Raw genomic sequence first — 17642 nt, 5'->3', positions numbered from 1 at the left:
ATAAAGTCCAAAACCCCAGAATATAAATTTAATTGCACGCTGAATACACATGCGATGGATATATTAAACATTACAATAAATTATAAGTTAATGTATTTATTAAAATATATATATTACAACATATACGATAACTGTATTTTAAAATGGAAGGGGTAAAGTATACAACAAATGTAAATGTACAAAACAGATTAAAATTAATGTTGAATATGATTTATAAAAGTAAAAGCACTCGAAAAATGATGTATAAACATGATAATTTCTCATGAAACGATTTTGGTTGGGTGGAACCTCTAGGTACAAGATGTGATAATACATCGCACAATTGAAAATATACCTACCTACTAGTTTAAAATAATATAGGACATTGATAAGACAATTTAATATAATAAATAGATTGATTATAGTCTATAGAGTATAGATTCTCAACGTTCTGTAAATTAACGACAGACGGATTAAATGTTGACTGACACCGACTACGTTAAAAAAGAAACATAATATAATTTGGTTAAACCTTATACGTTATCAAGACATCATATTATTAAGAACTTATTGTATACAGTAAGTAAGTAGATCCGTGAATACAAACAATGTTCACTTCTGTAAACTATGGCCACCCCCATGTCATACACCGAAATACCGAATCAACATTATAAAGTAAATATTCGAACTTTAAACATATTTTGTGCGATTGTAGACATATTATCGTAATAATGGCAGTTTATTTTGAACGAATTGTTTATGGTGGAAATGTTACATGATGTTAATTGTAAAAATTTAAGTAGGTTATTGCTATTTATTATCCCATAACTTCACTTTTATACAGTAATATCTACTTATTACAGCAATAACTGATCGTAAACAAATACGTACATAATTACATTACTATATAATAAATACTCAAAGGTTATTTACAAGAGCGACGTATATACTATTATTATACATAGACATTAGACGTTGAGTACAAGAATTGACATATTATTTATAACACAGGAGTAAACATGGCAAATAAAATCAACAAATATATAAAAATATTTCTATAATAAAGTACCTATTTATTACGATTACATGAACCACAAAAACCTGAAATGTCATATGACGGACACGGTGTGCAGTGCTCAGATGTCCTATTATTTACAAAGGCGTCTTGATTAACCCGAAAATCCGTAAAATAGTCACATATTTAATGCGTCCTAATATCCCGTAATTCCTTTTATTGGAACAAAAAATAGGTACTGCAAAATTAAAATGTTGCCATTAATATTGAAAAATTATAAATTTTTGATTTTTTAGTCCATAAAAATTGTTTTTCAACCTACCAAACACCTTGTCGAATAAACGATGATTATTATTGATAATTATATACTTGCTTGCGTTTATTCTTGTATTTACTTATAATTTGTAAGTTATAACATACCTAATGGTTCATTATCTGATATTTAATATGTATATATTATTATATATAATTGAAAAATTATAAGGGAACAACTCCTATATATTGAGTTCATAAATCAATACGAGTTTTACCTGCATGCAAGGACCATATTTTTTTAGTTTTCTAAAAAAATAAAGAACAGTATAATTTTTATAGTTATTTTTTTTTTACGATAACTTACAGCAGTTAAGGGAACGTTAAGGGGACATATACCCGTCAATGTTAAGTGTAAAAATACACCCAAGGAGAATAGTAGTTTTAGAGAGAACACAATTTAAAGTAAACAATTTGGATATAATGACTTATCCGTTTCAAAATAGTGCATAACATAAAAGTTACAGTAGTTTTCAAAAATTTTATTTTATTTTAAAACACTAATTTTAAAGGTTCATATTTATTATTTTGAACTCGTATGACTGTTATGTCGTATTATCTTGGCATAATATGGTAATAAAAAGTTTAATAGGTACCTACTACAATATAAACTCAATATATATGGCTCGTACCATGTACAACGCTGTAAGTACATAACTTATAAAACTATTGATATACAACGACTTAAAAATTGATTGAGTATTTTAGATTAATTTAAAATTATTAAGTTCGTATTATATTATATCCTAATCATATGTGCATATTATAATCATTATTTTAATCACAAATTTTAAAATGTACACACTTTTCTAATAATAGTGTATTCCTGATTCCGTCATAAAAAGAAAAAAATTTCTCCACTAGTACGAGTTTATTGCTTATTATGATTGATTTTTAAAAATTTGTATTAAATATTATTAAAAGTTATTTTTCTACAATAGCCCATAACACATACGTCATAGTACCTACCAAAAATATCTTAGTTTATTTCCATTCGACACACATAATTAACGATGATAATTAAAACATATTATGAATGTATATAGGTACTGTAAACTATGATAAAAGGGAAAAAAACATCTCATATTTAGAGATAATGTTCAATTGTAAATTGGTTAAATTTATTCATATTCTGAAAATATTATGTTATTAAGATGCACATTAATATTATTCATGCATTATTTTAATGTGACAGTAGCGATATAATGTTCGTGTTCAAAAACAAACACATTCGAATGTATGATATAATACTATCTAAAAAAAAAATATATATCTACAAATAAAACTATAATACTATCAATATGTAAATAGAATATATTGAAATAATCGTAATATTTTCGGTGAATAATATTAATATTTACGTCAGTATTATAATTTATAACAAAACAAAAAACGAAAATGCAGTCTACTGTATCTATTGATATTTGATACACTGTTTTAAATGTACATAATATTTAACGTTTACCTGTAATTAATACTTTTGTAAAAACATATAGTCTTTCAAATTAATTATCGCTTATTCGCTTTGTCAATCGCGACGCACGACATAATGAAACATTCATGATTTATGTTTCAATTCCGAACGGTTTCAACAAGCCACGGTCAGCCAAAATATCAATATAGGCATATAATAGCAAGAACATAATATTCATAATGTAAAATACAAGATCCATGGACAATGATATAAAACATAACGAAAATATTCTAAAACAGTGTTCGAATCGTCTCATTTAGTAAGGAGCGCATTGTGGTATAATAGAAAAACGGACTTATCGTTCAGCAAAATGATACTACATGATGTCTCACGGATATGTGTTTTATACCTTTACGATAATTTATTTTATGGAATAAGAAACCGTTTAACCCCGTTCAACAGCCCACGCCTTGCCGATAATAATTTTATCGAAGTGGGGGAGGGACGTAGAAAACATGTAGAGTAGTATTGACAAATAGGAAAACATTTACGGTAGGTACATATAATTTCTACATACTATTAACAACTGGAGGTCTGAATCAAGGAGACATGGTTCCATGTTCACGAGGATAACAGGACACACCCGATATCAGAGCTAAAATATTAATTTTGATTTTAGATTAGCCGTTGAATATAGTTTAAGAACAAAAAAAAATTCTTTGTCAATCGTGAACATAAAGTAAGAACGTCACATACGTTTTAATTTTTAATATCATTTTCATATACTAAATTCAGTTTGAACACAAAGTTGATTATACGTAAACTATTTTATGTAACTGCGGCACCCTAATTTACGTCAGGCACAGATAATTTTAGTAACAAATATAATAAATAATGGTATTTTATTTAAATCACTTTAAGTATTAAAATTTAAAAGTGAACAATTAATGGTTTTTTATTTAAATTAATATTATAGTTTACATTCTAATGAGTTTAAAATGTTTTAATGCCTATACTATACCTAATTGTTATTAGTTATTAAATTGCTTAAATATTCTAAATATCAAACCAATTATATGTTTAAATGTTTAATTCTTATTTGTTCTTAAGCTAATGTATTTCCTTAAATCATATTATCAATTTTAATATTTATTTTACTTATTACCAAACAGATTTAGTATAGAATTGCATCTAAATAATAAAAATAATTATAAAATCTACAGATTATATACACAAATAATATTAATGATATTGGTATCACGTATAGAAATCTGTAGTTATTTTAACAACAATAAGTGTCATTGTTATACACATTTGAGCGTCGTTTTTGAGCTAAGATGGTTTTGTCGTTGATTTAACATATATTCATAATTAAATCTTACATGTACCTAATAATGTCAGTTTAATATTATTTGATGTTAAAATAACACCAAATTATATTAAATCAACTTAATTCTATCTTAAAAAATATTGTAATTATTTAGAAAAAAATAACAAGTTTTTTCTTAACCCAATGGGTTTCGAACCCATGGCCATTAATTACATTAACTACCTAACAATTATCCTACCTACAATCCTACGCGTTAAACCATTAGACTACCTATCGGGGCTGTATTATACATGATAAAACATACAATTTAAACAAGCCTGTATTGTAATATAGTATTATTGGAAGGGTTGTATAGGTCCCGCAAAAACATTTGGTGCAGAAGCCCCACATTTGATTTTGAGGGAAGGGCTGGCCGGCCTGGGTCTATATAATAATATCTAATAGATATTATCTAGGATTATTTTTGGGGGTTACCAAAAACCGTTATCCCTCTCTCTGTAGATAAGACTTATAATCATGATAATATGCATATTATTTAGACATAAAAAGGTCTATGACAGAATATTAGATTCATGGGGTCAGTGGTACTTACCCACCCCTCCCACCACCGAATTTTTAAGGAAGAATTAATTTTTAATGAGTTGTAATTGTTTGGTCAATAATAACTCCCTATAAACCTCCCCTCCAAATTCAGGTGCACGCGTTGGCGGAAATCGAGGGAGGGGGACTTGAAGGGGCTTATCAACAGGAATATTGGTACTAAAAACAAACTTTATATAATTTTAAAATTTACTATTTCAATAATTTTAAAATTACTAATACTGGTGTTAATTTAACACCACTGAATCATAAAATTAAGATACCTATTGTTGACATAAATACAACTCTCGTAGTTAAATACAATATTATTGTTTTTATATTAAATCAGGTATACTGTGTTTAAAATAATATCTTATATGGTGTTCATATAAGGATTTTTTCTCTTAATCGTCAATTATTTAAATGTCTAAACTACACATATTATATTCAAACTAAATTTCCATTATTTATTTATTTTAACAATTAGTTAGTACAGTTTTAAATTGTAATTATAGTTATTTAAACTATGTTAAACTCTACCGTAGTAGTTTGATGCTGTTAAAATAATACCATTACATGTTTATTAGGACCCACAATTTAATCATTACAACCTACGTAGTATTTAAGTATAAATTATATGAGACATTAAAAAAAATATTATATATTAATAATACAATTACATGTAGAAACGTACACATCTAGACTCTAGACTCTATAGAGAACCTATAATATAGTCAATAAATTAGTCATAAATAGGCTCAGTATTATCATTGTTCGTTACGCCACGCGCGGTTTTTTCACCCGTTAAAACACAACAGTATTGTCATCGGCATTTTTAAATCGATAGATGGACACTATAGAATACTATTTCAAATTAATATCCTAGAACATTTTATCCATCAAGCATAACGTGCAAGAAATATTGTATAAACACGTAAATTAATCGAATTCGCGAACAATATTTTTTATAGCATATTTTTAATTAATTTTAATGTTCTATCATTGTTCGTTACACAATACGATTATAAATGTATTTACGTATATATTATATACAGACACCAGCACCTACATAAGTAAATTAAAATAACGAACATACATTTTTAAAAACAATGTGCAGCAGGTCTCGAGTAGTAGGTAGATATAATAATTAATAACAATTTAATCGATCAAACAGATCAACTGTACGTCGTAATGCCGTAGTAGTCGGACTGTTGTGGAACACATATTATAATACATATGTTTCTAATCCCGTTTAAAGCTATGTGTCTTGTAATCAAACGGTGAAAATAGTTACAACGTAGTCCGAATATTATACCAAGCGTGCGGCGCGACGGTGGCAACCCGCCCAATTTAGACGCGCGTGGACGTCAAAAACCACAGTGGCAAACTGGCAAAACATTTTGTCTCAGCGGTGAAAACATATTATAATATACGAGTGTATTATAGTAGGTATGCTGCGGACCTGCGGTACGGCGCCACCCCACACGAGAACCGTGATACACCCAAATCAGACTCATTTAATAAAGCGTATTACACGTCTGTAATAAATAATATAATACATAATACCTACGACACGGTTGTCTCGAATTAAATAGCGGCAGTACACTCCGAATTCCGAAGTTCGAAATATAGATTGCTTTTTTGCCCACACAAAACTCTTATTTCATGCACACACTATAATAACATTATCCATATTATTTATATAATATTATATAATATTATTAGGTATGTTATCGAAATATCGAAAAAAAATTAATATGCTCTAGGCGATAATAGTTTTAAATGATCATTGCGAAAAGTTATCATCCAAGGCTACTTACTAAATCCATATAATATCATATATTAAAATAACCGATAACAAAATTGTCTGGCATATATAAAATATTATGTGTCTTCTCGTAGGTATACACTATACACATTTATAATAATAATCGATTGTTGTACAAGACTATTATTTTAATACCAACATGACAGAGTGGTAGTGAATTAATTAGTGACATGTAATTGTTCACGTAGGCAACCAGCTTACCTATACTGAAACGAATAATTATATAAATATATTAATATTATACATTCCAACAGGTGAATAAGCGCGCGCGGTCAATGTTCGACTATTTAGGTACCTATGTAATGCGTTTATTGTTCTAATTTTTTCTTGATCGTTTCTATTAACTACATTACCGGTTTCATACATATGATAAACAGCAAGTCTTAGTCTTTTAACTACCAATAAGTTATATTGACGAGGACGCAACTTATAAACGTTAAAATGTGCTTAAATATAATGTCTCCAAAAATGTTATTAAATACCTATAGGTAGGTACACTAAAATCGTAGTAATAAAAATAATTTTTTGAAACAAATAGGCACGTTTTAAATTAACTTTTTAATTGACTCATAAAAATAACAAAAAGCAAACACAAATATAACGTCATAGTTTAAAATTAGAGAAAAAATAGTTTTATTACTTCGATATCTAGGTACTATTAGAAGATTTATTTTCCCTAGAAACTGGTTAAAAATGTATTTAAAAAAGGAAAATACTATTTTCGCTATATCTTCAAGCAAATAAAAATCTAATGTTTTTAATCAAACAATGAAAGTTTAAATTATTTAAATTATTTATATGAATAATCCGGTAAATAGAAGAAAAATTTAAATGCACAAAGTATAATATTTAATATTTTTTATAAAAAAAATGTCTAATTTGAATTCACTCTATTTTTAATGTAGTTTTATATAACTCTTCAGAAATATAATTTTTCGTTGAATTTTTCAAACGTATTTAAAATATAAAAATCTGAATATACATTATTTAGGAAAAATGTTCTATTGTATTTTGGTGAAATTACATTTTCGACGCCATGTCTGCGTTTTGCATAATATACTATTCGAAGTACGACTTGTTTAGAAAAATTATCGTGATAAGCACAAAAATGTTATAGCACATTTTTCTTTACCAGGACTACTCAGAAAATGTCAATAAAATAATTGAAGCTGGTCCGCCATGTTTTGGGTTGCAAAAATGTGAAATGGATATTAACATTGCAAACTATTTAGGTAATAAACAAAAAAAAAACAAAGATACACATATTATTTACTTATTACATATATCCGCCTGTAAATTGTCTGAAAATTCGACAACCGAGAAATGGCAAAGTAACATTTGATTGATGACACAAGTTGCTTATCTAATGTAGGTAAGAAGGAAGTGTGCGTATTATGGAAATGTTAATAAATATAATATAGAACCTACCTACTTCTTGTTCATTATATAAAAATTGATGCATGTACCTACCTATAGAATCTATTATTTTTAAATTTTTAATCTTTCAATTTTTATTTTTATTAATATTCCGCAAAATGCACATAGTACTATCATCTAACCCCTTAAAAATGATTACAATCGCGGTGATTTATCAAATCATTATTAAATAATATTGTGTAACAACTGCAGTTTCATATAATATATAGAAATAAAACTATTAATTTACCTGTTCCGATTCCGATAGTTATGTACAGAGTTACCAGACTGTTGGCGAATACACTAGTCATCAAACAAATGCTCGCAAGTATAGCTCCCGCAATAGTCACCAAACGACAACCATATTTGTTCACAAAAATACTGGCGATGGGTCCTGTAAAAAGAAGTCATAACATTGATATTAGATATTTAGATCATAATGAACACTTTTCAAGAAGAAATATTTCACAAGGTTAATGTATGCGTCCATAACAATTTAAAAATAATAATAGCCTATCACGTGGTGTGATTAATCCTTTGAACTAATAAAAAAAAAAAAAATATTAACTATAAAATATACTTTAATGTACCTACTTTAATAGATACTACTAACTACTTCAATATGCGGCATTATTATATTCTTAAAACCAAATAGGTTTAGGGATTAAAATATATGGGTGGTGTTTTTAATATATAAAAGTTTTAACTAGAAATAGGTATAAAGTCAACTAGAAATTTGTTAGCATTATATTGTTAAATTGCATTTTTCTTATGAAATCATAACATTTACATAATGATTACAAATTAAGGCAATAAATGCATAATATTATACATTATTTAGGTTTAGTAAATTACATCTAAGAAATAACGTGATGCATTTATGCGACAGAACGGGGGAAAAAATAATTTTGTTGCATTATCTCTATATCCACGTGTTATACACCACTCATACTCAAATAGTTAAATATAATTGGCATTTGTCCAGAAAGTTATAAATGTATTTAATAGTTTTTATTGAAAAGCTAAAAATCATTATACGGTAGTGTCATATCATAACTAATAATTTAAATACCTAGTCAAATCTACATTACCCAGCACACTGGTTTGTAGACAAAGATAACTAAATATATTATATGCACAATTACATGAATATTAATTACATTTAAAACAAACACAGTACCTACCTACCTATTATTACTATAATACAACTAATAATATTATTCTAAATCATTATTCATTACCATTGAAAATTAACATTTTTTTTTTTCAGTGGTGTGAAATGCGGCAGCGTATTACAACTTTCCGTCTGAGAGAATTATAAATTACATTTATTTCATTAATGACAACCGATACCTATGTACAATTTTACCACTGTATTTTAAAATGTGTACAGGTTTCATCTTAGGGAAAATAAACTTCTATATCTCAAACATAAATTAATGTTTGATACACAATAAATTATGTATGGAAAAAAATAATAATTATTTTACATAACGAGTTTATAAATTATAGTGAATCTTTTAATTTAGACTTCACCGAATACTCGTTTCAAACTATTTAATTTCCCCAAATGCAACAAAGGACTTATATTATGATTTATATCCTATATTACTAGATTAGATAAATGTATTTAATGTACCGAATGCAGTGTATATAACTTCATTGTGTTCGTTAAAATGAGGAGCATCATATTAAGATCAAACGTTGTGAAGTTGATACACATAAAAAAACATAGACCAACAAATAAATAGATACCTAGGTAATAAACAATAAAATCTATAGTAGGTATCTAAAATTAGTTTGACATATATTATGGCTAAGGTTATTAATAATAACAATATAACGCCGCGGCGTGCCGTTTGAATAGCGGCCATTGAGAATGTGTTATACACATATTATACCAAACCAGAAAAAAATTGAAAAGAAATTCAAATTGAATTTAAAATATATTTGCCAGTGTACAATAATAGTATAGTATAATATACATAAGTATACTTATAGGTACTATCGATCGCTAGGCGATTGTACATTTTTATTTTTATAATGCATTGGTATTTTTGATTCAGAAAAATGTAGAAAATCATAAAAAAAATTGAAAAGAGTTCAAGGCTCAAGTTTTTACAAGATATAGGTACTATGATAGTTTACAAGATACAAGGAACTAAGTAGTAAAAAAGCTTATCGGTAGGTTGGTAAGAAAACACAATTAAATCAGATATTGCCTCAAGATGATTTTACTTCCGAAAAAAGGCATACATAGGTTGATACATTTGGATAGCATAGGTATACAATAAACTTATGAAGTTATGAACAATATTCCGGACAAATATACATTTCGATAATTGAACGAGGAACAACTAGCTGTCAGCGATAATATTATGCCAAAAAAAAATTATAAGGTGTAATATTATGAAAGAGACGACGGTGCCAGAATATTAATGTACTACTATTTTTAATTTGATGGCGGCAGCAATTATCAAAATATTTGAAAACAGTTATTGGTTTTCCTATAAAATTAATTCGTAGGAGGAAAACAAGGGTAACCACCACTATAAAGGAAACCATATAAAAACCATATCAAACCATTTATTTTAATCATGAACAAATTTCATGTATTTCTAAGAATATTTTTTATTTTGTGAAAACAAATTAAAAATTGTACATAAAACCAAGCAAAATAAATAGATAAATGGTTGACACTTATTACCAACACTAACAAAAATTATCAATATTTAACACATTTTATCTTTTAACTTTAAAAAATACTTATTTAGGTAGGTAGTATGATGTTAATAATAAATTATAGTTTCACTTAAAATTGTATTAAAACATTAAATCCATAAAAAGGACTAATTACAAACTTTTTAAACGATGAATCTATTTACAAAATGATACGGCGTGTAAGTATGTTGGATCTAACTTATAAACGACTTTTTTTGCAAAAATAAGTTCTACACCTATCGAATACTAATTGAATGAATATACCCTAAGAAATAGGAGGTACTCCACACTTCTATTTCACTCGCAGAAGCGTTTACGTACCTGTCTTGTGTAATGATAATTCAAATTCATTATAACATATCCATTACAATGGCCTATTCGATAACTATTAATAGGATGTCGCACCCGTGTGTGTTGTCTCCGTCTTACAAATGTACAACATACCAAAAACTGTTTTGCGCGGGACAACTTTTATCTTTCTGTCTTTGTAGAAGTGACTTCAAAATTTAACAAAACCTAACCTAACATATAGGGTGGAAAATTATCTATGAAACAGCGTACCTATATTTTAGATAACATAAATACAATAAAAGTTATTTGCTTCTAAACATTTGGTTTTTTCATATAATATCTTATAAAAAATTATTGGATAGTGCTATTATAAAAAAAAAGAGCACGCTGTTAACAGATAAAGTTCTTCTTTACGTGTTGTGAAAATTTGGTAGCTCTACAACAAATATGGTGCGAGAAAAGTTGTCCCGCACAAAACAGTTTTTGGTATGTTGTACATTTGTAAGACGGAGACAATACATGCGGGTGTGACATCCTCTTAAATACTTTTGAAACCTATAATATACAGCAGTCAGCAGAGCGACTTCCCTGTATTTTCATTAGATCTATGATTACTTGGACTTCCGCTTCAATAGGTATATGTATATTTAATAAAGCCAAACCAGTAAGTTAGCATAAAAATTGTTTGATATCCTACTATAAGTATCTATATATAACCATCCCTCTTCGTTTTACAAGTTGAATTGTACAGCTTATTGCTTATGTACCTATATGCTTAGATATATGTTGGCTTTTTATTTTATTTTTCATGTAAAACATAGAATATGGTACCTACTGTATAAAGGTAACTACTAAACCCAATAAAATAACCTTATAAACAATAGTATAACAAAAGTAAAAACTAAAAATATAAATTAAATGTATACGAAGTATTAACAGTCTGTTATTGTTTTATTCAACTATTGCATAATTAATTTACGAAACGAACGAAATTCAACCTAATTTAACCATAGTGTTTCATTCGAAACCAACACAAAATTAGCTAACAATACATGAACTTAAAAAAATATTTATCTTTGCTTACGCCTCCAAATTGCATTTTTTGTTTTACTAAAATAATGTATATATTATTTACATTATAGTTAAGGTTTAGTATAAAAGGCTTTAAAATGTTACAATACAACACACTTGCAAGTTACAAGGTTTATACGTATAAATACAAGTTTATTTTATAATATTAACTACCATATAAGGTTTGAGACTTTTCTTGTCAGTAGTTGTATGCGATAAAAATGACGAGTTCAGGAACATCAATATGGGTTTATTACTTAATAACATTATACCTAGTTTAAATTAATATTATCTTGAAATTCTTAATAAACAGAAATAAATAATTTTAATCATAAATATGATATTCTAAATAATTAATATTCTATCTGTACTTTTAGATAACATAATGTAATAGTTATAACATAATATAATTGTCTAATGATCATACTATATTTTTTATCTTGTGATTTTTTTATGAAGTTTGAAACTACCAAAAAAAATATGTTTACCTCCACATTTATTATTTTAAGCAACAAAATAAATTACCCTCAGTTGATGTTAGAAATGCATATTGAATAATATTTAATATAATTTCAACTGATTATTTATGCATCATAATTAAATTGTAATTTATATTATATATATTATTATTTATTATATAGGCACCCTATAACTTTCAATACTAATTGATTATATAATTCTTATAACAAACTTGTTTTATTTTTGCATTAAACCTTATAATATATATTTTATAATGTATAAATAACAATATGTTCGACATGAATATACAATTAGTTCATAAACAGCTAATATTTTTTTTTTAACAAATAGGTACGCGATGAAATGAATAAATTTAACACAATTTAAAATTAATTTCTCAGCTCCGTTAGTATAACCAATAATTATGAACACATAATCATTTGTGGACTGGTAATGTACATGATTTTATTAGATAAACCTTAAACTCTATAATTGCAGCTTTAATTAATAGCAATTCTATACGTGTCCTATAATATATATATAATATTATATTATATCAAATATGGATTAGGTACAAAAAAAAAATTATTCATAGTTATCATTAATTCATTATCATTTGATAATAGATATTACAGCTATGAATAATTTATTTCCAAGTGTATTCGTTAAAAATAATAACGCCGAATTTATTGAAATGACTTAACCATCCACAAGTATTTATTTTTAAATCCTCAAGAATATTTTGTCGGTGAACTTAACATTAAAATTAAATTGCTTTTATATAATATTTTATTCCTGCTTTTGGATAATCAAGTCTCAAATATAACTATGTTATTCCGGAGATATTCACAAAATATGTGTTATTCAAACAATTATACTTTATATTTTGATCAGATATTGACATTAACTCATTATTATAAAGCAATAGCGCCGTTGCCTGCAGTACGCGCGTCGTACATTATAAATAATAATAATATATTAGTATATTACTATCTCTCCACTGCATTCACGCGGTTCATACAACGGAACCAGCGTGCGCATGTCGTGTCATCATTATAATTATTGGTCTTGGAAAATACGAAAAAAAAATTATGTTTAAAGATTAAAACATAGATATTGTTTTGTGCATCACATATTTAAGGTTATTTAATTAAAATGACATAAAAAAAAAAAAATTATTCAAATACGAATATAACAATACAAAAGTGTATTTTTACGATTTAAACTTATCATTTTTCATTTTACTTCATTTATAGGTAGGTATAATCCGCGCGGCGTTTAAATATTTTACGATCTTAATCACAAATATGAAACGTTTATCATAATCTTATGTTTTGCCGCATAAGGATATAAGAGTTTTCGTTATAAAATATAATAGTATACTTACACGGCTCAATTATTAATAATCTAACGATAAACACTGTGAACACTGAACACATAGTTTGCGTGCGCCGGTGTTTAGGAATTTGACACCCTGTGGCAGTACAAAAACTAATCACCCACCCATCTCTTCAAAACAATAAAAAAAATAATAATAATAAAAGGAACCGATGAGTTTAAATTTGAATTTTATTACGATGATAAATTTAAAATATTATACCTACTATATCCTAACCTATATTATAATATATATATATCGTCTCCACCCATTAAGCAGTACCGCCTGAAGCATGTGCACTATAAAATCAGAGTAGGTACTCATCTAACCATGTGCAGGACGCAGAATCCTGTTCGGATTCATATCGGATACCTCTACCTGTATTTTATAAAACAATATATTATAATACTAATGCCAAAAAACTCATATTCGATTTCCTAATAAGACATGCATATTATACGTACTTAAAAATGGATACAAATAACATTAATTGTAAAACGTACGAGGGGTGGTGAAGTGCGCATTATTATAAAATGATTCTTGTTTTTTATACATAATATATATATATTAAATTTATTATATTATAAACTCGCATGTGAAACGAAACACGTCGTCAATGGTTGATGCCGACGCACATCTTGCGGCGTGAGATCATTAAAAAAAACCTATCAAAAGCGTCGAATGTTTAAATAAAATCATTTTCTTTAACTCGCGTGAGTTTTGTTGATCCACGCGGTTTACACCGGTTTTCACTCGACAGACGAAGAAAGAGAGAGAGAAAACTGTTTTTTCAAGTCAGACCATTAATTGTGGCAGTTGAGCCGTTGATGAAATAGAATTTTTTTTTTAAATAACACTGCTAAAATAATATTATATTACAAGCCGAATGCGCATGTATTAAATAAGGAGTTGACTGAAATTAAGAGTTAGGCAGAATCGTACATTTCACATGTTAAGGATTCCGTATATTAATTACTTAAGAACTATAGCACAATAATTTTGACAGTATACAATTGTATTGAAACAATAATGAACTAGGTATATAATATAACTGTACTAAACCGAACTAACAAAAAATTAAATAATTAATATCTATAAGACTATAAGACTATAGGTACTTAGAACTTAAATTATGTCCGACCAATGGCCAGAAGTGCCACGGTCTTTATGTTTAATAATAATAAAAAAAAATATGTCTAACTGCTATCACACAATAAACATCAAAAAATATAAATTATTATTTTATTATTTATAAAAATATAGAAACCTACTATTTACCTACTTAACACATTAAATATACCTTTGAAATTACAAAAAAATCTAATATTGAAATATACTGTAATGAAAAATGTAATTTGAATAACTGCTCTCAGAAAACATAAATCCAAGTAATTGAAAAACTTAAAAATGCAACTCCTATAAAATCTCATTATTTATTAATAATAGATGGAACTTGAATGGTTTTTTCGTATCTATATTTTATACATATTAAACAACAACTACCTATAAAATGTTATAATTTTGAGACACTAATATTACAGTAGGTAATTACCAGTAATAAAAATTCAAGCTGTGAATCGAATATGTCGCATCTTGTATAGATTATAATGTAAAAAAAAAAACACAAATCACGGAGAACAATATTATATTTTTTGCATGATAACTTTACTTTCAAGTCACACATTATAATATTATATTTATATTGCATACCTATACATTATTTTATTATAATGAAGCGTATAAATAGGTCTTGAGCTTATTAACTAAAAAAATAATAATAATATGATAGGTTAATGAAAAATGACACCAATCTATTTTCAAACCATATATGTATCAAAAATTTAAAAATATTCAATTGTTACCTGAGCATAGAGTAACTCCAACCAATAAGGATGCGATCCATGCAGTTGCCCCTTTACTTCCTTTGAAAACTTCTAAGAATTCTGTGTATAGAACACCAAACGAATAAGTCACTCCATCAGCTAAAAAAAAATTCATGGATAACATCAATTATTATTATTATTTAGGTAGATACTTTGTTTGATTTTTTTTTTAAATCAACGATTTCAAATAACTACAATTTTTATTTGAAACCATATGAAAACATTCTCATTTGAAATCTAAAATTGAAGTCCTGAAAATTATAGATTTATTCAATTTCATGCCTACGTGAAATATAATCATTTATTTTACTTATCATTGTTTTTATTTTTATTACCAAAAATGGTTTTAGATATAATTTGCTGGTATATTGTTTGAAACTGTAAATATTATCACAAACATATTTTCTAAAATTCATTGTATAAAGATACTGAATAACAAAAAAAAAAATACAGGAAAAATATCAGATAGATACCAAACTGTTTTTTTTTAATAAAAATTTATTTTTAAGTTGTTTTATAAAAACATAGTAACATGGAATAAAGAAATTGATATCCATATGTACATTCGTATAATATATCGTTTATCTACTTAATAGTTCTAATTGTGATTCTTGTCTTACAAAAATACTTAATTATAGTTATTTACAAAACTTTATAATAAGTTATTATAATTTATAACGTTATATTAATTGACAAAAAACGATTAAAATTTGTAAATAAAACGGAAAGCAAAAATCAAAAATAATTAAATACTGCAAAACAAAACATAACGCAAAACGTAATTTATAGAATATCATTAAACGAAAAATATCGCAAAACGTAATTTATCGAATTTCTTTGAACGAAAAATAACTCTAAACGAAATAATTTAAAATCCATTTATTTAAAAGTTATATCAGTTTCGTAGAAATATTTATTTCATGCATACGGACATCAGAATTGATTATATTATATTCCGTATCCGGGCCATTAACTGCCCGCATTAGTTATTATTAATACATTTAATAGGTATTAACACTATTCTAAATAACAATAAACGCAAAACTTGTACAACGTTTTAATTGTAAATAACATAAAACAGAATTTTTTTTTCAAATGAGAGCCTTGGTTATAACTTATTATTTATTCACAGTGTTTGGACCTTAAGAATTAAAGCATTAGCATATTATTTTGGATTAACATAAAATATAGCAGGGTACAATGGAAACTTGAGTCATGTTACTAGAATCTAAAGTATGAGGTTTAAAAATGTTAAATTTAACTTATTTTTGTGATTTTTATTTTTAAAAGTTTTTTCATGTTTTTTTCTACTTTTTTGTATGTCTTATAAAAATATAAATACTAAGTTACCTATTTTATAATATAATAAGAAAAACATGGCAGTTTTTAGAGGTTTCTATATTTTAATTTTTTCAAGTTCAAGGGGGTTACCATTAATTTTAATTTTTAAGAAATTATTTTTAAGTATTTTATTTTTTTATGTTGATTTTTTGTGATTTAAGTGTAAAACCATATATATTGATTATTAGTTATTAACATACAATAACATTAATATTTTTGAAATATATTAAATTAATAATTATGTATTTTAAGATTTTGAGTAAAGCAGAAAAATATTGATTTTACAACCTTTTTGGAAATAGTAAAAATGTCATGTAACATATTATGAATATAGGTATATCATGCAATTTATATGAGCCAAAACAGAAAACCCTTTGTACTTTTTTGTTTCAACTAGACAGTTATTTTGAGTAGGAATATAAATAATGTATTATTAATATAATAATTAATAACGGTGAACCAATTTGTAAGATTATAAAAATCATAAATTGAACAAAACCAAAAAATAATTGGTACTTCAAAATATTTATTTTAAATATATTATTGTTAAAACAAAATAATATAACTTTTAAAAGCAAAAATTAAATGTTCACACATTGAATAGGTAGTAGATATTCAATATTCA

At 26.3% G+C, this 17642-nt stretch overlaps 1 protein-coding gene across 1 annotated transcript in view; it reads right to left on the bottom strand.

Annotated features, from left to right (window-relative positions):
* The window catches only part of LOC132934240 (uncharacterized), a 57544-nt gene that overhangs the window by 34614 nt on the left and 5288 nt on the right, over positions 1 to 17642 (bottom strand). Inside the window, exons 3-4 of the mRNA XM_061000525.1 lie at positions 15656 to 15775; positions 8124 to 8267 (exon numbers count right to left, since the gene is read on the bottom strand). Of these exons, the coding sequence (XP_060856508.1) occupies positions 8124 to 8267; positions 15656 to 15775 (264 nt within the window). The remainder of the gene's footprint in view (positions 1 to 8123; positions 8268 to 15655; positions 15776 to 17642) is intronic.

Source organism: Metopolophium dirhodum, chromosome 1 (genome assembly GCF_019925205.1).
Source record: "Metopolophium dirhodum isolate CAU chromosome 1, ASM1992520v1, whole genome shotgun sequence".
Lineage (NCBI taxonomy): Eukaryota > Metazoa > Arthropoda > Insecta > Hemiptera > Aphididae > Metopolophium > Metopolophium dirhodum.
This window is presented reverse-complemented; position numbering and strand designations above follow the sequence as displayed.